The sequence below is a fragment of the Dermacentor silvarum genome, chromosome 6 (assembly GCF_013339745.2).
Source record: "Dermacentor silvarum isolate Dsil-2018 chromosome 6, BIME_Dsil_1.4, whole genome shotgun sequence".
Lineage (NCBI taxonomy): Eukaryota > Metazoa > Arthropoda > Arachnida > Ixodida > Ixodidae > Dermacentor > Dermacentor silvarum.
This window is the reverse complement of record NC_051159.1, coordinates 176,726,030-176,752,122: the sequence shown is the minus strand read 5'-3', so window position 1 is coordinate 176,752,122 and position 26,093 is coordinate 176,726,030. Positions and strand designations below refer to the sequence as shown.

Genomic DNA, 26,093 nt, shown 5'->3' with positions numbered 1-26,093 from the left:
TAAAATCGACTATTTCAGAATACTTTGCCGCAAAATGTACTTCAGTGCGTTCAGAAGTAGCGGAGTTATCGGCACTCAAAGGTCGCGTATGATCCCGTTCGCTTTGTTCCCGTTCCTTCTTCAATGCCTTGCACTGCAAAGACTACGGCGGAGCGAGGCATGCCCACAGCGCTCTGCCTACGTAACGTCACCGTGGCTACCGTGGCACGCAGTTCAAGTTTGATTTTGGATGTTAACGTAGACGCCACTACTTCCGATTTTGGCGCCTACGACTCGCCAAACGCTGTTTTTTTTTTTTTTTTTAATATATGGTTTTTAGGAGATGTTGGCGCCTTTAATTGGCGCCGGCTACTCCTTTTCACATAGAGGTATGAAAAAAAAAGGAAAGAAAGAATGAACCTACACGCATTAAAATTAAAGGTCAAATCCAAATCACATTAACACAAAATCTAGTTACATAATTGCACTAATACCACACTAATACTGAAAGTTCAGTCACGAAGGCGCATAAAGTTAAACACAAAATCCAGTCACATAAGTATACTAATGTCACACTAAAACTGAAAGTCCACTCAGAAAAAGGGCACACAAAGTTCAGTCACATAGCTGCACTAAAGTAAACACAAAGTCCGGTCACGTAATTATACTAAAATCACGGCACATAAGATAGCATGGATTCGATTTAAAGGAAACTACATGAACCCAGGTACGAATTGACCATAGAGTGAGTTTATCACATGTAAACACTCTTTTCAATAGTTTCCGAGAATATTGCTCGCTTCTAGAAATCTTTGGAGGGCCATTAACGCTCGTCTTTGCAACGAATATGTTGGCCAAGGACCTAATATCTTCCTGAGGCTGAAGGGCCTGCGGTCTAATGTCTCTAAATAACGTGCTAAACGTTGTCTGTGTGTATCGTGTCGCGGACATTCTAACAGAAGATGCTGTACATCCTCATCCGCGTGGCCACAAGTACATTCCGGACTATCAGCTCTCGAAATTTTTTGGAGAAAATGTTTTGTGTACGCGGTACCGAGCCGCAGACGGTGAATGAGTGTTTCGAAGGCTCTGGTTGTATTTAATGTGGACGGGATTTTGAATTGAAGTGCAGGGTCAATGTGAAATAAATCTGAAGATTTCGAGTTCTGATCAAACCATGTCGCTTTGCAACCACGGACTGAGATCTGTCTTAGTATGTGCCGCAATTCTCCTTGCGTTAGAGGGAGACCGTGTGTGTCGGTATTAATATGCGCTTGTCTAGCAGCCATGTCTGCTGCAACATTCCCTGGGATATTGCAGTGCCCTGGTATCCATTGGAACAGTATTGTGCGGGATTTTTCACTTGCCTTTGTGAGCTCCTTTAGTGTCTCATAAACTAACGCCATGTTTTGGGAATTGCTGATGCCACCATGAAGTGACGACAAAGCTGCTTGTGAGTCACAAAGGATGACCCATTGGTTCCCTTTTTGCGTTGAATTTATGTATCGTAACACAGACAATATAGCAAAAAGCTCTGCTGTAGTTGATGATGTCGTGTGAGAAAGTTTAAACGTCTGTATTCGGTTCCATTCTGGAATGACAAAGGCAGCTGTAGAAGAATTTGGTTGACAAGAACCGTCTGTATACGCTTGAATATATCCAGGGTAGCGAAAGTATATCTGGTACAGCGCCAGTTGTTGGGCTGCTAGCATAAACATGTCTCGTTTGCGAATAATTCCGTCAACCGAAAGTTCAATTTTTGGGGCAACAAGTCGCCATGGAGGGTAGGAAATATCTGAGATCCAAAATTCGTTGTGTGGTAGTAGATGTTTTTGCACCTGAATCACAGTATTGGTGTTCGCCCTGTCTCTCTCAATAAGTGTAATTGCTAGTGGGTGCCTTTTGTGCTGCACTGAAACACGAAAGTAGTGTCGACAGGTTTCAACCGTCCTCATAATTGGGAATGGAGGATGACGTGCCTCTGCAATTACTAAGGAACTTGAGGTTGCTCGGGGAACACCTAAGCATACTCTAAGGCTCCTAGCTATTAACCGTTGAAGTCGCTCTTCAGATGAACGGGAGATTCCATGCAGAACAGGTGAAGAATAAGCAATTTTTTGCTTTATAAGTGCATTATGCACTTTCAGTAGAGAAGAAACCGACCCTCCCCATGTCGTGCCTGCTACGCGGCGAAGAACATTTATTGTTGAGTTTATTTGTTCTTCGAGTGCTTTAATGTGAGCATTCCAAGAAAGTTGTCTGTCTAGTATAACCCCCAGAAATTTGTGTTGTTTTACTATGTCTAAACGTTGCCCCTTAAGGCACAGCTGAAAGTCTTTTAGGCATCCTCTGGTAAATGGTAGCACAGCCGTCTTACTGTAAGACAGCTCCATTCCTCTTTCCATTAAGAATTTGTCCACAATGTTTAGGCCTTCCTGCAAAGTTGATTGAACAAGGCTAGCGCATGAACCAGAGGCCCAAATACAAACATCATCCGCATATATAGAATAATGTAGTGCAGGTGGAAGTCTCCGTGGTAAATCCGCCATTACACAATTAAAGAGAAACGGGCTTAAGACACTGCCTTGTGGGACTCCTTGAATAAGATTATGAGAGGAACTTTTTCCTTCGCTTGTTTGAATAAATATTGATCTGCCATTCAAGAAGTTGGATATCCACCGTAGCGTCCTTCCAGAGACTCCCAGTTCTAGCAGACCACACAGTATATGAACATGACTGACTGTGTCGAAGGCTCGCTTAATGTCTAAAAAAACCGCTATTGTGACATTTCCCTTAGCTCGTTCATGTTCAACATAGGTGACGATATCCAAAATTGCATCCATGGTGCATCGCCGCCTTCGAAATCCTGTCATGTGATCTGGAAGAACTTCTGTTTGCTCACACCACCATTGCAGCCTAGTGTCAATCATTTTCTCCATGACCTTGCACAGACAGCTCGTCAGGCTCACAGGACGAAAAGACTCAAGAGATAGAGGAGTTTTACCAGGCTTCAATATAGGTATCACACGTGCTGTTTTCCAAGAGTCAGGGACATACTCCTTTTTCCACAAGTCATTCAGTAACTCCAAAAGTGCCAATCGACCATTAGGTCCCATGTTTTGCAACATACTGTATGTAATGGAATCTGGACCTGCAGCAGTCTTTGTCTTACAAGACGCAAGTGCACATTTTAGCTCAATCATAGAGAATTCATAGTCTAATTGCACATGCTGTGACTGAAAACACGCAAAATTTTTTGTTTTGCCATTTTAACTGAATTTTGAAACTCAGGAAAAGTAATAGAAATGCTTGTTCTAGTTATAATCTTGCAGAATTCTTCAGCAATCTCTAATTCTGAAGTATCCCTGGCTATTGAGAGAGCACGAAACGGTTGTGTTTGAACAACAGGGCCGCTTAATGCACGAATAGTCATCCATATTCGAGGAACTGGTGTCAGGGGAGACAACGTATTGCAATATTCACGCCATCTTTTTTTCCCTAATTTTTGTAGTCGTCTTCGCATGACTGAGTGGACTTGCTGCGAATTTCTATACGCTTCTATATTTCCACTGCGGCGGTAAGCTCTTTCTGCTCTTCTTCTTATAGCTCTCAAGTGTTCATATTCTCCATCAACTGATGTGTATTCATCAGGAATGGGCACTTGTTTCGTACACAATTTCATTGTTTCTTGTATAACTGATGTGAGTGTCTCTACGTCAGTTTCACGATCTACTCGACTGGATAAGTGTTGACGAAAAAGCTGCCAATTTGTTATATCCACGTATCTTCGTTTCGCAGTGCTTTTTAACCGTGGATGTGATATAAGAATTGGGAAATGATCACTTCCACGTGTTTCTGCGTCTGTTGTCCACCCAGTATCGGTAACAAGATCATTGGAGCATAGTGTTACGTCTATACAACTGGCATAGCGATATCCACGCATAAATGTCACAGATCCATCATTCAATACTGACAGATTGCATATTTCCGCGGCGCATTGAACGATATTCCCACGTGTATCACAGTGGTTGCTCCCCCATGTTACGTTGTGTGCGTTAAAGTCACCACATATGAAAATATTTGATCTTGTTATGCTAAAAATGCTAATCAATTCATCAGTCGTAATACGTCTCGATGCTTGCAGGTATATGCTTACGATTGTTATACATTTTTTTGCGAGATATACTTTGCAGGCAACGTATTCAGGAAAATCCGAACTGCTTGATTGAATAAGGTGAGAGGGCAAATCTTTTCGAACGCAGAGCATTGTTCTACTGTTTCCCGATGGACGAGATGATTTATATGTTATGTAATTAGAAATACGAAAATCATCACGTACACCAGCCTCTTGTATGCACAATACAGGGAAGCTGTATTGTGCAACTAACTTGCGAAAATCAGCAGATTTGGATCGAAGGCTATTAGCGTTCCACTGAAATATTACGACATTTTCGTAACGACTATTCATAATTGCCATCCGGTAGCACTGATGTGGATAGTTGATTCATTAATGGCTCCATAGACAACAGTGCCTTTACCTCTGGAAGCTTGTTCGCCTGAGGTAGAGCTGTGACAATTGCTCGAATTGCAGCAAACAGCATAGGTAGAATCATCTGTCCAACACTGAGTGACGCGGTGTTATCCTGGAATGTCGATCTTCCGGCCGCCGTTTGCGGTGATCGCTGAGGGGTGTTCTGAGAGGTTCGCTGAGGGGTGCTCTGAGAGGGTCGCTGAGGTTGTCCAAGCTTAGGTCGCTGATATTGTTGTGATGTGTGGTCTTCAGTGGAGGTAGCGGAATGATGACTCCGCTGTCTCTGCGACTCTTGTCCAGCTGGTTGCTTTAGTGCCGACGCATACGATGGTTGTTTTGATTTCTGTTCAGTTGCTGTAAACTGACGATTTTTCGCTGGGCTTACTGCATCAAGATTCGGAAGAGGCTCCTTGTGTCGTGGTTGTTTCCCATGAATTAGTTCATGTTTGCGTAGCATGGATGCGGCCTTATTCTGTGGACATCCTGAGAAGGAAGCCGTATGGTTACCCATACAATTTGCACATTTAGGCTGTCGTACAGACTTGCATTCAGTGTGCTCATGGTTCTCGGAGCAGATTTTACATCGACGTGATCCGCGACAGTTTTTTGCCAGGTGTCCAAACCTCTGACAATTATAACACCTCAACGCAGGACCAAGGTACTCTTCCACCGGGTGGCTGGTGAACCCCAAGTGGATTCTCTGAGGCATAGGCTTGTCGTCTCTGAAGTGAAGGATTACACTGTATAAAGAGCGGGATTTAACTGTACCATCCTCCAAACGATAGTATCTTGCTTGGCGGCGGACTGATATTACTCCAAAATCTTTCAAAAACTCGAGCAGTTGTCCTTCAGTGTATTGAAGTGGCACGTGATGAATCTTCCCGACATTTCGAGTGTACGAAGCCGGTATGTAGGGCTTAACTTGTAGTCCTGCTACTTCCTGTAGTAAAAGCAGGTTTTTCGCCGATGCCACTGAGGCAACAGACACTGAGAAACTGCCGTCTCCGTTTACTCGGAACGACTGCACTTTTTCCTTTGCCGCCGACACAATTTCTGAGGAAACACGATTCGGATTCACTTGCCAAAAAGTGTGTCCTTCTTCTGACGGTCGGAATACCACTGGGATTCCTTCACTTCTTTTCTTTTTGTAGGTCACAGATGTAAAGGTGCTTCATCACAATCAATGTCTTCATAATCGCTTAAGTCATAGTTTGAAGTATTGTCGTTATCTTGATTCTGAGTTTCCTCAAGACGAGGTCTCTTGCTCTCACCTTCGCTGGGTTCCACCATGGTCACCGGAGGCGGGCCATCAGCACCTTGATGATCAAGGACTAGCCGTGCTGGCCTGATGATATCATTCGCATGATGCACGTTGGCAGAATCTTGGACGCGCTCCTGCGTTGCACTCATGTGCCTCAAAACACGCTGGCGGTCATAGGGCTCGTGCCGCCGTTCTCGGCTGCCTACCGCCGTAGCGGTTGGAGACACTCCGACGGAGAAGGTAGTGAAGGCTTCGTACCTGGTTCCAATGGGCTCGTAGGTCGCTACACTTCTTCTCACTCAATTTCTGAGTAATGAAGTCCAGGCACAATGTAAACAAAATAGTAAAACTGAAGTAAAAGGCGAGCAGCAAATAACAGGGCCAGCGCCTCGGAGAACTTCTTCTTCTTCCCAAACGCTGTTGTCCTCAGCGAGTCTCAGTGGGCTCAGTCAGCGGATTCATCGCGGCACCCCGCGGCAGCCGCGGTATCTACGCTACGTAGCAGAGCGCAGATACATGCAACTGTAGCGCACGACAGGGCTTGAGTGCGTGCTCGCGCTCACATGCTCCTGCCTGGCTGTACTAAGTGGTGCGGACAGGCTTTGTCCTGCACCAGCTTGACCGACGGGTAGTAGCCGCATCCAACTTGCGCACTTTGAAGCGCTGTAGCTCAATACGAAGCGAAGTCTTCCAAGGCGTCTAAGCAAGCGCGGAAAGAAGTGAGCTCGCGCTGGGAAGCATGCGTGTGGTCTAACCTCAAAGGTGTGGTCTAACCTTAAAGTTTCGCGTGGTTCGAGGCTAGCTGAGTGTTGAAAGCTAGTCGAAATTAGTGAGAACCGACGGCTACGACACCGATAAGCAAGGTGGCCAAAGTTTAATTCCTACGCGGGCGGCAGAGGCCGAGCATGAGCAGATCATACTCAGCTTCTTCCGGAAGCGCGTAATTATTATCGAAATTTAAAAGTACATTTTCGCTTACTTCAGCCTGTTCATTAAACATAGTCAGTAACAGTAGGAACAAGCGCGCTGATACAGACACCCTTCTTGATTTATGTCAACTATTGGCCAATAGCAGCCGCGTATGGGAATCTGCTATATTACGAAATAAAGCGTCCTGAAAAGAGTGAGGAGGAGGCTTCTGTTGAAAGAAAGGGTTTGAGAGAAAGGTGACTTCGCGCTACGCTTGTGAGCTCGACGCGCCGCGTACGACTGCAAAACTTGGCTGAGATGTTCCCAGCAGTGTACGCTATCCGCGGACTCTGTTTTTTACAGCGAAGCTGCATACTTTTACCAGCCAAGGAAATTTTTGTGTCGTTGGCGCAAGCAAAAAAACGCCAGGCTAGAAATTGAATACAAACAGCATATCTCCTTTGAAATGAGGCATACGGCATACTGCTCAGCACTCGTTTTCAAAAGAAAAACCCCAACACAAGCATCAAATTCACATGATGGATGATAAGGCGCGTGTGAACAATGGGAACACCCTCCGACTCGTTCCAGTAAAGATTAGGTTTGCAGCTGCTTCGAAAGGGGTTGACGTCATGCAAAACTCTCGTGAAACCAGTGTCTCTGGTTTCAGTCTTTGTAGAGCCACGTGTGTGAATTCAAGTGACGTCACAATAGCTAACCGGTGTGGGTGTTGTTTACAGCGTTCCTTCTCCCGTGTGTGTTTCCCGGTAAAGATTACGGTAGCGTAAGCTACTCCGAGTGGAAACAGCATATCAATCACGTAGTGACGTCACCATGGTCTAGCAACGCATTCAGTTAATTCATTCCCGGCTACCATGCGTAGACCACGGAAAGTGAAGGCGCCAGAAGAACAGCGTGAATATATAATGTCGTTGTGAAGTAATAAAGAGGGTGGTTAAGTACATTTCACTTGTCTCTGGTTTCACTCTTTGTAGAGCCACCTGTGTGAATTCAAGTGACGTCACAATGGTTAATCGTTTTAGTTGTCGTTTACAGCTTCGCTGTCCAACCACCTTCACAGCATGGATTGGAGCCACAGTTTTTTCATCAATCCCGAGGGGAGATTGAGCACCCCTTTAGAACTACGGTGAATAAGCTTTCATTCAATACCCGTTTCCAGTCAAACGCTCCAAGCATGTAACTGACTCCGAAATAAGACAATTTATTTACAGCGCACGACCAATATAAATTCCAGCCGTATTTTTCCAGAGCTTCGTTTACATATAATTATAGCAGTGCATTGCCTTATTGCGTGGGTTTTCGGGTTCATGCGCCATAATAAAAAAAGAAAAAGAAACAAAAAATTTGACCGAATTATCGAGGATGGAATTCTTGCTGATCTCCTGCGAGCGTTCTGTAAAACATGAGTTTGCCGCCACGTTTACCCTCGAAGCGTTAGAGATTTATTATTCCGTTTTATGAGCAGGAAAGGGGGGGGGGGCTATCCCGAAGAATTTTTCTGCCATGTGGCGGCGTTCAGGGTCATACATTATTTAACCGCAACCGGCTTTAATCGCACTCTTTGTGCGCTTGCATGCAGGGTCTTTTTTGTCCCTCTGTTGTATTTGCGACTCGACTTGCGAGAGCATTCCACACTTGGCGGCCCACATAAAGATGTTTCTGACGTACAACACCTTACGAAGGCATCGCCACACCTTTGCTAATCACCTTTGCTGGTTGTCGGTGAGCGTTGTCTCGTAACACACTACCATCTGATTCGCCGAAATCGATGCGAGCAAGACACATCCTAAGGATGACGTTGTCACTGCTGCTCCTGCGCGCAAGTGGTATATTGTGGCAACGAAGTAAGGCATTCTAAGTGAAATTTGCTCTGGGGCTCAGTCACATCTTCGCACAGAACAGACGGCCACTGTAGTCCTTGATTTAGACTTACTTCACTCGGTCTCTGCAGTTTGATGCTCTTTGAGGCTACGTAGTTTTACATACTGAGAAAAGCGAGGTCGTGTACCAGGGCTGCATTTTTCAAAAGGTTGAGAGATGTTTTCATTTAGAGCTCTATTAATATTGTGTTGCGCTGCGCGAGAATCCTTACGTGGAATAGAATGGAGTAATGGTCGATGAGAAAAGCTATATAGAAATAATTAAGTCCGAGATAATGGTTATAACGCCGAACCGGGAAGAAAAACCATTATACCGTATTGGTGAAGCAGCGCACTGACAAGGAAAAAGTAGAGAGACACAAGAATACACGACACTCGTGTGTGTGTGTGTGTGTGTGTGATGTATGTATGTAGTGTATGTATGTTGTATGTTATGTATGTGTATGTATGTAGTATGTATGTATGTGTGTATGTATGTCGTATGTATGTATGTATATGTATGTATGTATGTATGTATGTATGTATGTATGTGTATGTATATGTATGTATGTATGTATGTATGTATGTATGTATGTATGTATGTATGTATGTATGTATGTATGTATGTATGTATGGATGTATGTATGTATGTATGTATGTATGTATGTATGTATGTATGTATGTATGTATGTATGTATGTATGTATGTATGTATGTATGTATGTATGTATGTATGTATGTATGTATGTATGTATGTATGTATGTATGTAGTATGTATGTATGTGGATGTTTTGTGCGATTTCGTGCTTACGTCTGCACTGTTCAAGTCTGCAAGATTATAAAGACAGCAAGGGCGGCACACAAGCCTGGTTCCTCGTGCTCAAAACACGAAGTACGATGTATCACAGCATGCCGTATGCAGCGGACTGAAACGAAGCCGGTCACGAAAGCACAAGCTATCGAGAAGCTCGGCCAAACACAAAGGAATGATGTTTGCCATGGCCGCGAGGCGGCGCAACTGCGCTCGCGACGCCGACACCAATGTGCCCCTTTATGGCTGCCGCCGCCGAGCAGAACGGGGCCATTGCAACTGGCTTTGTTCCAAAAAATAGTTACGTCCACATACATCGAGTGAGCGCGGACCAAAGCACCACGCTTCCTGTATTCTAGCGCGCCTAACAGCAGTCAGCGCGCGAGCGTTAAGCAAGAGCAACAAGAACAGCCCACACAGAACAGTCTTTGCAAATGTAAGCACACACGTTGGAGAACACCCGCCGTAAATAACAGCGGATTTCTTTAGCGGCTGTCTGAAGTAAACTTTAGAACTACTCGTTACGTTGTAGCCTACTAGGCGCTCAACGCGCGAACGGAGAGGGCGGCGCTCTCTGTTATGCTCCAGGACTTCTTAACCTCACATTTTGCGCAGAGCAAACTCAAAGGTACATTCGGAGATAGCGTGTACGCCTTGTATACTTTTCTCTCGGTCTGATTTATTTGTTTGGTCAATGGTCCCCTCAATTTCGTGTTAGTTCGCAATTCTAATTTAACCTTACGATTTCTTTCTTTTGCCTTTTGCTTTAGAAATCGTTTGGGAGGGCTGTCTTGCTTTTCTTTCATGCCGCTGTGAGTTGCTCGTTTTTTCTTTCGTTAGCCATTTTTCTAAGCTTAGCGTCACTTGACTTTATAAATGTCATTCTCAATTTTGCTTTTATGTGTTGTTTGGACGTTGCTTAAAAATTATGTGAGATTGTTTTTCGTTGCGACGCACTCTTTGTTGAAGAAAACTGTTTGCAAAGGCAAGTAGAAGTGGTGTTGTTTGTTTATCAAAGATCAACAAAATGGAAGCGTAAGTCAGTAGGTTCTTCACTAAGTGCAACGGCGCTAATTAAGCACGTAGAAAGGCACGCATATACATCGCAGAAAAGATGCCCCAGGGCTCCAGAAAGCGGCTTGGTGATAGTGCTTGTAGCCGTGAACGCGGCTGACTCACAAGCTTTAGATAACGGCTGCATGTTCTTCATGCCATGGTGTGTATGTATTTTTCCACAGTGTCTCATTGTGTGAATTGCAACGGATAATGAATGCCATCTTTTCCAGCGCGGAAGACATCAACGCGGACAAAGTGCGACGTCTCCAGATAAGCAGTTTAGAATTTGCAGCGCTTGCGTACTTAAATTTAGGTACCCGTTAAAGAACCCCAGGTGGCCAAAATTATTCAGGTTTTCTAGCGTGCCTCATCATCAGAACGGGCTTTTGGCGTGTAGAACCCCAGCATTTTAATAATTTACACCAATTACTTGCGTTACCGAGGATTAATAAGATGCTAATTTTCTGCCCGGCTTGTTTCGGTAACCATTGACATTTGAAAATTGATGCAGACAGGTTACAACTGTTGACATGTTATTCTTACAAAAAGAAAGCCCTAACAGACGCTGCAAGGAAACTTTAATCTCTTGGCTCAAACTACCAAGTAAATTTATTTGTCGTTTCCTGGTCTCTCGAAGTGTCGCCTACGTAGACTCCGTGGATGCATCTTTAAAGCTGCCATCGAGAATTTCTCGCTACGATGCGGCATTGTTATGCCACGTCTGGATTGGGAGGGCATCTACAAAAGCTTACTTGCTCCGAATGGGAACGGGTGACACCCATATGGGCGACACTTGCGGCACCGAAGAGACTATCGAACACCTCCTCTAGCTTTGTTCCCGTCTCTGGGCAACATTAAACCGGCGAGGCTCAAGATCACGTTCAGAAGCGAAAATACTTGAACCATGGTCGCGCGTCACTGGCGCAGTAAGCAGTGAGGGCATTGCTGCAGCACCTCAAGTTGACAGGTCTCTGCCACCGTTTATATGGACTTAGTGCGCGCCTTTAAGCTCAAATAGTGCTCTCTATCTTTCTATTTCTCTATTTCAGCCTTTTCAGCCCCTTTTCCCTGTGCAGGGTAGCAAACCAGACGTGCTTCTGGTTAACCTCACTGCCTCTCCTTGCTTCTCTTTATCTATTCGTTCTACGTATATTTTTTTATACTATCTGAAGCCTTTCTCGCAAAATGGGTTGTAGAATACGTGTTTTCTCGTTACTCAGCACGTACTTTAAAGGGACTGACAATCATTTTCTAAGGACCCAGTTCTTTATGCATGGTGCAACGAAAACTGCACCCTCGGCAGTGTTTACACCTGCAGCGGTTACTTCAAAAAGCACGTGGATATTTTGTATGCAGAATTTTTCAATTTGAGCAGCTTCTAAAAAAAGCATCCCTCCTCCAGCAACGCTTAGAAGTGCGAGCCATGCCGATAGCTCACCTCGCAAATTGCGGAAGCCACACATCGTTCTGCTTTCACACAGTGCAACTGTGGTTTGACACCTACTCTTTGACTTCTTCAACTACTTTTGAATATAAAATGCTGGTACAATAAGTTTGCTTTGTTGTGCAGACCTTTCTTAAATTTCTACCGCGTTTTCCCCCAAGTACACGCCTACGTCATGGCTGGCTAGCCCCCATCGTCGTTACATCTGTTGATAGACGAGCCCAGCCAACTCATCGAAAACCAAGGCGAAGGCAGCGCCACTTATAAATCCCTACAAATGAAGGCCTATCTGCACATTGTAAGTAGAAAAACTAAGAGGACGCTTAACCTTCGCCTTTAAGAGTAGAACGAGATAGTGTTATCGGGACCCGTTCACATCGCATCGTTCGCATACCGCAAGTAGGCTTCTGAACGTGGGAAAGCCAGCTTACAAAGACCAAGCTTACACCGATCCCCTTAAAGTCGGCTTCACTTTTAAACTGAAATGCATTGCTGGAAAGACGTTTTTATTCAGGGGCAAAATCCTCATAACAGAAAAAAATGTACTGCATTTCAATACCAATAAAAAGACCAGGAACCGCGTACACTTGTAGGTCACTTGATAGGTCATTTATGCATCTTCATGTTCTTGCCGCATGGAGTGCCAAACGTAATCTTTTGCGACATTTACTGAAGAATCAAAAATCTAAAACCGCGTTTAATGAGAAAGAAGGGCTCGTTTTAGCCAATACGATAGGTAATCTTTGCATCAGCAGGATTATCTCGATTCATCTTCTAAGCGGTTGTCTGTCTCTTTAAGTGCTACGTGCTATTTTAGGAGCTTTTAGTAAGTAACTTGAAAAGATGGGGATGTAAAGAAAATGGTCAATAGACAGGCGGCAACTTTAATACTCTGCGTCCGTGTATGAACACCACAAATATCACGTCCATGAAATGAAGTACATATTGTTCATTTTGACTTTCTAGTACATTTCATTTTGGTACTATGTGCGTATAGGCTAGTTCTTCTTGTGCGTCTTGAGCACATGCGAAAAATGTGTGGTCACTGGTGAAAACCTGTGCTCCAGCGGTCATTGATCTAAGCGATGTTCAGTTAGTAACGCAGCCAAACACAGAAAAAAAGATGCTGCAGGAACTCCCTAGTGGCACTTGTCTGATGATGCGTAAACACTCTTTCCAGTGCTCATATATAGTCATACTCATAAGTATCAGTAGCCATATGTAGTCATAAGGCATTCTTATATATTTACCCCCATAGGACCCCATGTATACCTATGGAGGGCATCGTGTCACGCGTTACTGACAGCCGAATGGACGGACAGATTTCCAGATTTCCGAGGGAAGTAGCCCTAGAATACTTCCGCATTAATAATCATGCACCTGGTGACACAGAAACTTCCAAATGAAGTTTTCCTTCCAACCCGCACTACCGGAACTGCGTAAAACTTCAAACAAATCCGCTCGTTCTTGCCTGTTATAAAAAAATTCGCCGCTGAAATTAAGTGCACGTAAGTGCAGCGAAAAGCAACGGTGAGTGGTTTCACTTACATGACAGCGAAGTAGTGCAGAGAAGACAGAAACCGTGTCTGCGAGACAAGAGGAATTTGGCAACCACACAAGAGTCGTGCACGTCGGCAACAGATGGAGAAGAACCGACGTACGGGTGCTTCGCAAGCTGCAATATCCCAGGCAAGCACGACGAAGGCGTGGAATAGGACTGCGTTGGACAAGCTACTTGTTCGCACTAAAGAAGCACAGGGAGTGGTGAGTCGTCCAAGCCGATGCAGGATAGACACCCTTGAGGCACGCTGAGACACTTGCACAGCGAAGATATTTGGACAGAATTAAAAGAAAATAATAATACCGAGAGAAAAAAAGAAGCCTGCAAACAAAGAGAAATAATTTTGTTTTTCTCGCTCGTGACAGACGATGCCGCGACCGCGTCGTCTGCTCGAGGGGAGAAAGACTGCCTGCCGAGCCCACGAGCCGATAAGAGCGCTGCTTAGCGGCGCTTCGGAGCAGCGTGGAAGAGAGATGAGAGAGAGCGAGGGGGTGGGATGCGTGGAGAGGTGATGCGTGAGCGACGAGGAAGACCAAGTGAGAGGAGAGGATGAGAGCCTTCGCTCCTGGCCTCTGCATCGACGGCAAGCCTTCCCGCGAGCAGCGTTGCCAGGGTTTGGAAAAGGTGTGCGATCGCGTGTAATAAATAAATAAATAAATAAATAAATAAATAAATAAATAAATAAATAAATAAATGAATGAATGAATGAATGAATGAATGAATGAATGAATGAATGAATGAATGAATGAATGAATGAATGAATGAATACGGTGTGCATTTAGCGGTAAATGCGAGAGAATACGTCAGCATTACGTCGCACCTTCTTGAGGTCCCGGGTTGATGATTTAAACCGCGTTCACCACATTGCATAGTGCTGTTGAGAAGCTCACTCGACACACGCCCTGTCTCTTCAATGTGCGAAGTGCAACTGCCGGTGGTCACGTATACACACACCACACACACACACACACACACACACACACACACACACACACACACACACACACACACACACACACACACACACACACACACACACACACACACACACACACACACACACACACACACACACACACACACACACACACACACACACACACACACACACACACACACACACACACACACACACATACATATATATATATATATATATATATATATATATATATATATATATATATATATAAGGGTGCTTCAGTTTAGCTGCAACAAATTTTCAAAAATTGTCCGTGGCAGATAGCACGATTATAATCCTTGATCTAAACTACTCGATGAGGCGGCCATTACTTCCACGAGATCTCAAAACTCCTATTTGAATAATTGACATAATTGCTCTAATTAACTTTTTATTTAATTATTTTTGCGGCACACCTTTCTATCTACGAATTATAGCAAGGCGTGTCGACTTCGAACGAATTCTCAGGACTGAACCAGTTTCGAGATATTAATTTTCAAAGTGTGCGACGAAATGCATGGGCGTTCCAGTTAACTTTTTGAGGAAAACGCTAATTTATGCATTGAAGCTCAACATGCCTCTCTCTCTCCTTTTCCACCTGCAACAGTTTTTTTCTTTATTTATTTCTTTTTCTTTTTTTACAATTTCACATTCCATCTGCTGCACATGCAACTATCTCTGCCCTAGGTAAATGGCTTTAATTATTGGTGCTGGATGAAGGATTCCAGTTACTCGATTTCACTTTTCAAGGAAAAAAGTATTACGGTAACACGTGAGAAAATCACGAGACGGTCTTAAATTTAAAAAATTAAAAAGACAGCTAATATTAAACAGCTAAAATTAAACAGCTAATATATTACGGTTAATATTGCACGGCATTAAACATCGTTTATTTAAGACAATTGAAACAAATAATGGTCAAAGTACAGGTGTAGTGCGTAGGGACAACGGGTGGTTGCCCAGTACTCTCTATAACTCGTGTAGCTGCATGTCTTGCGGCCTTCATAGACATGCTGACGCCCATAAAATTAATGCGCCTATTTAAATTTACACTGTTCCTATGGAAACCGTGATTCCTGAGTGTAGCACACGTCTGGTAAATGCGTTCTCTCCGCCCCATGTACACGTCCAGCAGCAGTAAGAGGTAAGGTATGTTGTTAGATCTACTAGCATCGATTGTGTTTGGTTGTGAATAGAATTACGATTGAAAGTTTTGTTTGTTTGAGAGCGCCTTTATAAGGCAGTTTTCTACCAATACCTCTGTTCTGGAGTTTTCGTTCTTCGCTGGAAGAAAATGGAATAAAATAGGAACGAAATTAAATGTTTTCGAACGGCACGCTTCGTGCTTCGTTTTACAAGGTCGCTAAATTCTTTTATTTCTCAATTACTTTAAGTGTGGCATTCTAGGACTACACATTTTCACGTTTGAGTTTGCGAAAGCTTGCAAGAAGGCTCTTCGACCGCCGGGGACCATTCAGAATTGTTCAGCACCGTTCAGTTGAAAAATGAAAGAAAATCACTGAAAAATGTGGGGGACCATGAAATGTGCGGGAACCACATTTTTTAGTTAATTAGCTTTTTTTATTATTCTTTGGGTTATAGTTGGAAGGGTGGAGAAAATAGGTGCTTAGGGAGGAGTAGCTGTTCAGGAGTAGATCCTAAGTATTCTAAGCGGCATCTGCCTTACATGCCGCGCGAAATTGAGACTTTGACCTATATTTATTTCATTTGTGCAACGACCTAGTTGCTTAATGTCCGATCGTTTACTACTTACACACGAAAACAACATTTGAAATATATAGGAGACATGTAAGTGAAGTAAGAAAAGTAACCAGCAAAGCTCAATAGAAAAGGTTTGGGAATCTAAATTAGTTTCTCGTGTTGCACTCCTGGTAATTTGACTATTCTATGTATTGGCGCAAGCAAATGGTTGCGTCAGCTAAAAGGATGTTTGGGTATCGTTATGTAGGATACGGGTTGCAAGACAGACAGCCCAATTTCTGCTCTGACTTTTGCATGCTTTACTGCATTACGTTATAACACCAAGCATAGGTTCAAAAGGGGAGTTGGCCTCTGCAGGGAGCACGTGAACCTCGCTGAACAGAGGTGATTACTACATACGGTCCCTGATGAGATTACCCGAAACATGGTCGTTGTCACACGTTTCGAAATCGACGACGATCAGAAAAGGCTATGAAGGCAAATGAACCATTTCTTCACGCCCGTTTAGAATTAGCGAAATTTAAGCCGAGGAACAATAACAATGGTTCTGACATGAAGACATTCCAGTATTCGGCCATCACATGCACGATAACCTAGGTCTATTATTTAAAAAAATATGATTGATAATAGTAAATAATGATATGTTGGTGATATTCTAAGCCGAAAGTTGTTGACAACATTGAAATAGTAGCCTTGATGCGTGTCGGTTTACAGTGGAGAAACCATTACCGAGTGAAAAGATCGAGCAAGAGCTTTTTTTTTTTTTAATGTCGTCGCCATAAACGCGTTATAAGCTCAACTGCTCCTGTCGTAGTCGTGTAAAATGCAAAACCTTAACGCTAAGCCCCGCGCTCTTGCGCCACTCCTTGCCACCTTGAAGTGCCTTCTGACTCGCGAGTTCGCGAGAGTCCCGTGAGAGGCTCTTGATACAAAACACGCGAAAGCTTTCTAGCACCGTTATCCATCATTCCATGACTAACACGATTACGCGAGCTTCTTAGGACACAGTGGTGTTTTACGGGAAAGGACAAAAAAGAGCACTCCTGTAAAAGAAATTGAATTAACCCCGAGCGCCGGCGAAGCACGGTTTCGTGCGTTGGTTCGGAAAAAAAACTTACATTATATTTGCCAGAAGGAGCGGGCTACATTTCTTGAATTTTCTGGGTTGTGGCGCAAGAAAACGAAATCAGAAATGGAACGAATGCAAAACAGCTGTAACACAATTATATCCCCAAAATCGTTTTACTGCGAAGTTATGCATTGCGAAATACAAAGAAAATGAATCAAATGTAGTCGCGGGTTCGTTAAAGCAGTGACAATGTTTCTTGATGCTGGTAACACACTAAGTAGTTTATAACTTCGTGTTTCTGCTTTTGCACTGTATGTATGTGGTTTGTAAGTAGGTCCCGCAAATGACGCACTGCAGCTATTCATTGGCTGATATTTAACGTAGTAAAACAGTAAAAGCAATTCTTTATTTATTTGTTTTAATTCTAATCATTTATGCCCACTGATGTTTCTCTCGCCTTTCCTCGGACACGAAAACAGTAAGCTGCATCTCTCGAGCCATCCGTCCCTTCCTGTTCCTGTTTGGCCGCAACAATTCTAGCACGGCACGCACCGCACGTCAGAGCACAACAGTACGTCGGGTACTGTGCCCTGAATCAATGAAGAGGGTACTTTGCCGCTTTTGACGCTCTTCGCGGCACTTGCGGGAACTCCGAACATGCCACGAAACCGTTCGTGCTGCTCCTGAATGCACGCCAGATACCAGAAGACTCGTCTTGGCTCTCCTGTATACTTGGCTGAGGGAGACGACACTAAAAATAAACACCACGCAGCGTTTGCCATCTTTGCCGGCCTCACGAGTGTTATCCAGTTTGACAAGCTGCTTTAGCTGAATGCAGTCTGAATGCGCTTGTCATAGCAGGCTCCAAAACGGGCTGCTTCGATACAGTGCATGAGAGCTCTTAGGCGTAACTTGCAAATGGCGCATTAGTGATACACATATGCGGGTGCACGCGGGCTTGCAAGGTCTGGCAAGCCGCTATGCTGATGCGAAAAGTGTGTCGCGCGGCAAGGCCAAGGCGCGTAATGTGGGAGCCAAGTGCCAACAACCAGAGTCGTTTCCGGTGCGAAGTGAACAACACAACCTGCTTCAGTAGCTGGAACGCGACGTAGCGGTTAGCGTGTGATTAATATTCCCTTAATCACCCAAGTGCCGTAATTGATGTGATAACTGCCTCTTGTGTATTTATTCCTTTCCTAACGCACCGGAGAATATAAATTATGCATTGGATATTTTCCTACAAGTTCGCATTCCATTTTTTTTTGTAGCTGTTCCGGTGATAACCACTGTGAGCCTCAAATGCGTGTTGCAAGACCTCCGGCGCCGTCAACAATTAACACGCGCTACATTGCTTTGATATCTCCGTACAGCCGTAAGCCAAGGGTTATCTAGCCATTTCCATGGCTCATATGAACAGCTTGGAGTAATGGCTAGTTTTTCGGGCATGATCTTCGGATAACGTTGACGACTTACGCTATTCACTTAGTTTTAATTCCTTCGGAATGCACCATTGGAAGCTGAAGAAAATCTCCTCAAATTTTATGTGGTCTTTTATATGTTTCGTTAGCTCGAATTTACTTGTATGCGTCAAGCAGAAATACCAATCTTCATATACACACGTACACACAAACAAAACGGTTGCGCTAATTTATCTATTATGGACCTACAGAACTCGCTCATTTTTGTTTTTCTTATTGTAATGCAAGGTGGGGCGCGAGAATTCTTGCATTACCTAAGAGTGATATTTCGTTGCCTTATGAATTTCTAAATAACACGCTAACGCCCCATAACGCTCCTGCTGAGAGACGCGCCCTGGATGCGTCATGCAAAAACAGCGTCTTCCGGGTATACGTACGCGGCCCGCGAACTGGATTCCTTCCAACACCGCACACGACGGCTACGGTCCCGCCGTCCTTGAAATATAGTGACGAGACGGTGCTTTAGCGAGCAGTAATACAAAGAAAGAATGAATGAAAGGAAGAAAGAAAGTGAAAGAGAAGTTAGAAGACCTGTGGTCTAGAAAGGCATACAGGAAACACTGCGCCGCAGTGCATGCTCCGTGTGCTACATGAGAGGAAAATCAAGGAAGTAAACTAAAGAGAGCTAACCGGGCTTGGGCCACTGAGAAATGCAAGCATTTCGACTGAATCTGTGCAGCTTGCACAAGTTATAGGGTGCGCTATGCCGCTGGTATACGCAGCGAAAGAACGGAATTTCGAGTTTCTACTTCGCGTATCTTGAAGACGCGTTGTCGATCGCGCAGCACGGTTGCATGCGCAGCATGTCACTACAGTGCGGTTTCCGCTGCATGTATCATTAGAGGTGTGCAAAGATGGGGAGTTATTGTGAAGCTGCTTGTTGCACGAAACGCTTAGTGAGAGAAGTTATTTCAGTCTCGAGAGCTCTGGTGCGGCACAGATAATGGGATCTCAGCAGTACAGCCCGTGGTATGCTGTGGTGACGCGCCTTGTTGTTTTTATCTTTCTGACGACGGACTTATTGACGACGGATTTATTGAAAAACAGTGCAAGGATGGCACACAGAGTGAAACAATCGCTTATATCAGTTCTGTGGCTTCTTCACTCTGTGTAACGTGTTCGTGCTGTGTTTTCTTAGTAAGACACGCATCGAGTCCATCCCAGTCCTGCGGCTGTCATATTACAGCATTAATAGCACTTCTTAAGCAGTCTACTACAAGAAACGTTAGCAATTATGTAGCGCATTGCTACGGCAGGGGCGTTTAAGGTTGCGTTGCTCTGTTCGAGCGTCTGCGCGAACTTCCGTGGATCCGCTGAACTTCTCGTGAGCTCTGCTACGACCCCGACCACTTCAACTCAGTGCTCGGCGAACCTCGCTCAAGTTTTTAACAGCGAAGCTGTTAAAGCTGGAGGAGAAACGTCCGAAGTCCACAGAAAACTCCGCGCCGTTGCCAAGCAACAACCAAGCCACAGCTGCGCACCACGTGGCCCAACTTCACCTAGCCGCGCACGCGCCAAATCAGTAGCGATGACGTCACCTCGCGTTGCCTAGTAACCACTGGCGCAGGCGCGCGCTCGCTTCGCCCGACACAGACACGGCTCTGCTAAGCTCCCGCCTGCTGCGTGCTACTGCGCATGCGCCATGACGTCATCTCGGCGTGTCGTCTGCTGCGCGCCACCCGTACACTATGCATAGCTTTCGCCCCACTTCTCCTACGTGTGCTCGGACTGCAACGATCTCTTCCCCAATACTATGGTTGGCTTCCGCGCTAAACTTTCTACTCATGACATCATAATTCAGCTCAAGCACCAAATTATCGATGGCGATAAAAGCTCGAGGCTGGACACCAGAGCCATCTTGGGGCTAGACCTAACTAAGGCTATCGATAACGTCACGCATGAGGCCATACTGACCCAACTGGCACAACTCCAGGTTGGACACCGAACATATAACTACGTCAAGGATTTCCTGACAGGTCGCACTGCCACCATCACCATCGGAGGGCTGCAGTCGCCAATTATTCACCTTGGCAGCAAAGGTACGCCGCAAGGATCGGTTCTGTCCCCTTTTCTGTTTTACGTGGCCTTGCTCGGATTACCGCCTGCATTAGCTAGCATCCCCAACCTCAAGCATAGCCTCTACGCGGACGGCATCACCCTGTGGGTCACCGGGGGCAGCGACGGGGACATCCAAGACACGGTGCAGCAAGCCATCAACGAGGTTGTTGCATACGTAGAACCCCGCGGCCTTGGTTGCTCCCCACAGAAATCGGAGCTCCTTTTATACAAGCCTACGTGGGGAGGTCGACGCCCAGACCCTCATCCCCCCCGAGATACAACTCCACGTGCATCAGCAACTCATACCTACAGTGCCTAGCATCCGTATCCTTGGCTTACGCATCCAACAAAACGGCAGAAACACGGAGATGCTCAAGCAATTAGATAGTAATGTACACCAAACCTTTCGCCTCATAGCACGCATCGCAAATCGACATCACGGCATGAAAGAAAACAACCTGATTCGTCTGGTAACCACCTACGCCCTTAGCAGGATCACCTACGTCGCCCCGTACCTTCACCTCAATGCGACTGACAAGCTCAAACTCAACACCATGATTAAGAGGGCCTATAAGCAAGCCCTACAGCTTCCAATTTCCACATCTAACGAGAAACTGGATGCCCTCGGCCTTCACAATACCATAGACGAGCTTATTGAAGCTCAGCGTATAACCCAATATGGACGACTCGCCAACTCCACCACGGGCAGGCACATTCTGCGCACCCTAGGCATAACCTACACCACCCAATTCGGACCAAAAGTACCCGTCCCTCCAAACATTCGCGCTCAGTTAGTTATATCGCCCATGCCTCGTCATATGCACCCAGAACCCAATCAGGAGCGACGTGCAGACAGAGCTAAACATCTACAAAAGCGCTACGACCAAGTCGCAGATGTAGCCTACGTGGACACCGCGGAATACCCCCACCAGCACGCCATGGCGGTCGCCGTAGTCGCGGGTCGCCTCGCCGCGGCCGCCGATACCGCCTCGCCGCGGTCGTATCAATACTCACCACTCAATCCGAAGAAAGAGAGGAAACGGTCATCGCCTTGGCTTATGCCTCTACCAATGCACACTACACCATCAGCGATTCAAAAACGGCCATTCGCAACTACACAAGATGACTCATATCACCACAAGCACAGAAAATACTGTCCGACACTCCCGCCTCAAGGAAACGCCGCGTACAGATCATCTGGGCCCCTGGTCATTCGGGTCTGGCTGGAAACGAAGCCGCCCACGATGGCGCCCGAGCTCTCGCACACCAGGCGCATCATCCGTCTCCTGCGCCTTCCGGTCCTGATGAGCCCTTAGTTCTGCACCGCGGACACGCGCGCGACCGCATGGTCACATTCAGAGAAATCCTCCTCCACTACTGCAGAGAGCGATTACGCTACCCACCAGCACACAAAACACTGAATAAATCACAATCCACCACTTGGCGACTACTTCAGACGCGAACTTTCCCAAACCCCGTGCTATACCACCGAATTTACCCCGATGCATACTCCCCACTCTGCAAAGCCTGCGAGGCCCGCGCTGACCTCGATCACATCATCTGGGCATGCCCGAAAGCTACACCCACCAACACTCACCGTACTAACACTACACACATCATAACTACGGCCGAGCAGTGGGAGACTTTGCTGCTCAGCTTGGACCCAGAAGAGCAGCTCTGGGCCGTCCGGATGGCCGAGACGCCGCCAGAAAGCAAGGGCTGGCCGCCGTCTGAGGAAGGGGAGGCCTGGGGGTTAGTCTCCCAACCCCCGCCGCCCCCAGACCCCATCATGGACACAATAAAGTTTTATCTCTCTCTCGGACTGCAAGTGCTTCGCGAGGCGTTCCCCGATGCCACGGACCACGAGGAAATGCTTATACACTTCGTACAACTTAGCACCACTTGGCATTACTTCGTATGACTTATCATCACTGCTTATAGCCAGGACCAGCTAGGAACCGATCCGCTCCGCTGTGTCTTTAGCCTTGCGCCACTAGTGCAAGCTACCCCGAATTTTTTTAGCAGTGGAGCTGTTTAAGCTGGCCGTTATTCCGTTAGTCGTCCACAAAAGAGCTGGGACGGTCCTCGCGGTAGCGCAGAAATGGTCCAAGCGCAATTGCACATACCCGTGTGAACGAGCGAAGCTGAGCCTGCATAAGTCCAGCTAAGCATGGTTGGGACTACTTAAGCTTAGTTAGTCATCGATAGCCAATCAATAGCCAATCAATAGCTAATCGATAATAGATGAATAACCAATGAATTCCGGAAAATGCTGGGGATGACTTGGTAGAGCTTAGCCTAGCCCAAAAGCCAGGACAAGCTAGGTGCCCATCAGCTCCGTTGTATCTTTAGTATTGCGCCTCCAGTGCAAGCTACTCTAGATTTTTTGCACCAACCGCAGCGCCTTAACAAAAGAGTCTAGCTGACGGAGGAACAAGTTTCGAACTTTGTTGAGGCTATTCTGCCTAAACTTGCCTGGAGGAACAAGTGTCCGGCTTCTGGCCGAAGGCACAAACGTACCACGCCTGCTTAATTAGGCAAGAACGCTCTCCATCACAGGAGTGCAAGCAGCCCTGCGATTGATCGCGGTCTTGAACTGATTGCTGGGTGGCGTATGGACGTGACGGGGCGCACGTTTAAAATGGAACGCTTAGCTGATATTCAGACATATATTACTACAAAAATACAAGTTGGAACATTCTAAATTTGTGGTAAATAATTGTCGTGTTCACGGAAGTTCCACGTGTAGCATTGCTGTTGTTATTTCATTTAGAAAAATGGGTGTGTGCCCGTTAGGAATAAGTGAGTGAGTGAGTACGAACTTTATTTAGGTCCTGAGGAGAAAGAATTAAAGCGGGGCCGGAGGCCCCGCCAATCAATCCGGCGGCTCCACCCAGGTCGGGGCCGGTAGACAGAGTCCTTCGGCGACGCCCCGGGCCCTCTGGACAGCATTGAGCTGAGCGATGAGCTCTGTGCTTCTGAGCGCTGAGTCCTGGGAGAACTGGTCAGGAAAGTTCGTGCCCGCGTTGGCAGGGCACGGCCAGAGCGTGTGTTCGAAGTTGTATTCGTGGCCGCGGTGTGGGCATTCAGTAGGAAGGTCAAGATTGATCCTGCTTAGTGTTGTTTGTGTGATGTATGTTCTAGTCTGCAACTGTCTGTAAGTGACGGCCTGTGCTTTTTTGAGCTTTAGAGAATTTTGCCTCCTAACATATGATTTGAAGTGATTTCGTGGTATGAAACGAGCGGGTCTTTGATGTCTAGGTTCCTCCAGGCTGGGTTGAAGCGAGGGGGTGGACCGCAGACGCGTAATGTGAGTTCTCGCGCCAGTTGGTGTGCCCGCTCGTTCGGATTACAGTCAGGAGGTCCGGAAATGTTGCCTATGTGGGCCGGAAACCACGTGATGTGTGGGGACGTCAGGTTGTCTGCTCCCGTTTCTTGGAAGAAGATTTTGTTGACCACCGTAGCTGCTTTCTAAGAGACGAGGGCCGCCGAGAAGGTTCTAATGGCTGTTCTTGAGTCCAAGTAAATGACGGAGGCTCCTTTGCAGCTTCGAAGGGCCACCGCGACGGCCTTTTCTTCTGCTTCGTGAGTGAAGTTGGTAACTACCGTGGCTGCGTTGACGAGCGAGCCATGGGCGTCCACCACGGAGACCGCGTAGGCGCCTCGATTCCAAAATCTGGCCGTACCCGCCGCGGTAGCTCAGTCAGCTAAGGCGTTGCGCTGCTGAGCACGAGGTTGCGGCATCGAATCCCGGCCGCGGCGTCCGCATTTTGATGGAGGCGAAATGCAAAAACGCCCGTGTGCTTGCGTTGTAGTACACGTTAAAGAACCCCAAGTGGTCAAAATTAATCCGGAGCCCTGCACTACGGCATGCCTCATAATCAGAACTGGTTTTGGCACGTAAAACCCCAGAAAGAAGAAGAAAATCTGGCCGCGTCAACGAAGCGGACTTGCGCTTAGTTACGTTTGATGTTGTCGAGGATTGCCTTGGCTCTCGCTGTTCTCCGCCCTTCGTTGTGGGTCGGATGTATGTTTCTTGGGAGTGGATCACGGGTCATTGCCCTCTTGGCATTTGTGCATAGTTGCGACTTCTCTGGTGGCATGAAGAGGGGCTGTATGCCCGCTTCTAGTAAAATCTCGATACGCGCCCTTGTGAGTGAGAGCCGACCGATTTGAGCATTTCGCTGTGCCTCAAAGAGTTCGGTTGCCGTGTTATGTAACCCCAGTTGGAAGAGTCATTCCGTGCTAGTGTTTCTAGTCTGATTAGTGTGTCGATTTTGTTCAGCTCCGTCTTCTTCCAGTTAATGGATGTTTCCTTTCATATTGATTCATCGTGTACGTACGAGGGATGAAAGAGCCACGAGCCTTTCGTCACTTAGAACTTTATCTCTCTACACGGGAATAGTCGCACTGTCGCCTGAAACTTTTTCCATATAGGCTACTTCCCTAACGGGATTGGTCAGCATAACCAGTGTAGCTTCTGCTCCACTGCACGGACTTGTTGAGACGAGTTGCAGAATGATTAAGAATACGAACAAAAAAAAAATTGTTGAACCGAGCGTGGAGACTTACTTAACGAAGACGAAACTTGGCAGACTGGCTGTTAGTGCGCTTGGTCTGACCGAGTGATTATTTTGAGTCTCAACGGGACACAGGGAGGTGCTCAGCTCTGGTGTTCTGCTCGGCAAGATAAACGACAAATGTGTTGGCGGTGGGTCAGAATTTGTGCTATACACAGAGCCAACACTGCTTAAGCTAGCCAGCAGACCGAAAAGCAACGTGAACAAAATAAAGCAGCGTCCCCCGCTCACACGCCTGTGGTTGCTTCCGCCATGCGCAAGCGCTAAGGAATCTGCCATGAAGATAAAGCGACTACTTCAGTGCAGGATTGCTGTACACAGGTGAAAGAGGGTCACATTCACTTAGATCATTAGAAAAGTCTCGCCCAATGCATAAAGTCGCGAGGAATGCCGCGAACTGAGTTCAATTTCCCTGCAGTGACACGTTTTAAGGAACTGATTAAAAAATATACACTTTTTTCGTATATACGATGGCTCGACGCGAGAAATATGATCCTAGAGATAACGTTCATAGGGATTCAGCGGTGTGGTGCGAGCCGAAATCTGCTGTCCGAGCTCGTTTTAACTGTGCCTCACTGTTTAGTAGTGCAGCATTTCCTTCGTGTCCTTAATTTCTTGTGGGTATAGCATCGGTCGCAGTCTCACAGAGAAGTCGGGCACTTAGAGGCATGTGAATAGCGCAATTTCCTGTATAACAAAGCAAAGTAATCTAAACAACGCTGCTTTAATCTAGGACTGCTTGCACGTTTATTGTTTTAATAGGTGCGAAGCTTCGTGCTCTTTAAGGTACTCAG

At 46.1% G+C, this 26,093-nt stretch overlaps 3 protein-coding genes across 3 annotated transcripts in view; 1 reads left to right on the top strand and 2 right to left on the bottom strand.

Annotated features, from left to right (window-relative positions):
- LOC119457068 (uncharacterized) overlaps window positions 1-13,759 on the bottom strand; it is an 86,618-nt gene extending 72,859 nt beyond the window's left edge. Inside the window, exon 1 of the mRNA XM_037718895.2 lies at window positions 13,419-13,759. Coding sequence (XP_037574823.1) covers window positions 13,419-13,420 — 2 coding nt within the window. The 5' untranslated portion in view covers window positions 13,421-13,759. The remainder of the gene's footprint in view (window positions 1-13,418) is intronic.
- LOC119456444 (ATP-binding cassette sub-family G member 1-like) overlaps window positions 1-26,093 on the top strand; it is a 360,487-nt gene that overhangs the window by 18,602 nt on the left and 315,792 nt on the right. The window contains exon 2 of the mRNA XM_049669865.1: window positions 12,032-12,168. The gene's annotated coding sequence lies outside the window, so the exon portion shown is untranslated. The remainder of the gene's footprint in view (window positions 1-12,031; window positions 12,169-26,093) is intronic.
- LOC125946456 (uncharacterized) lies at window positions 488-5,615 on the bottom strand. The gene is made up of 2 exons (XM_049669872.1): window positions 5,024-5,615; window positions 488-1,588 (listed from the first exon to the last, which is right to left on the bottom strand). The coding sequence occupies exons 1-2, from the start codon at window positions 5,217-5,219 to the stop codon at window positions 753-755; spliced, it is 1,032 nt and encodes a 343-aa protein (XP_049525829.1). The 5' UTR covers window positions 5,220-5,615; the 3' UTR covers window positions 488-752.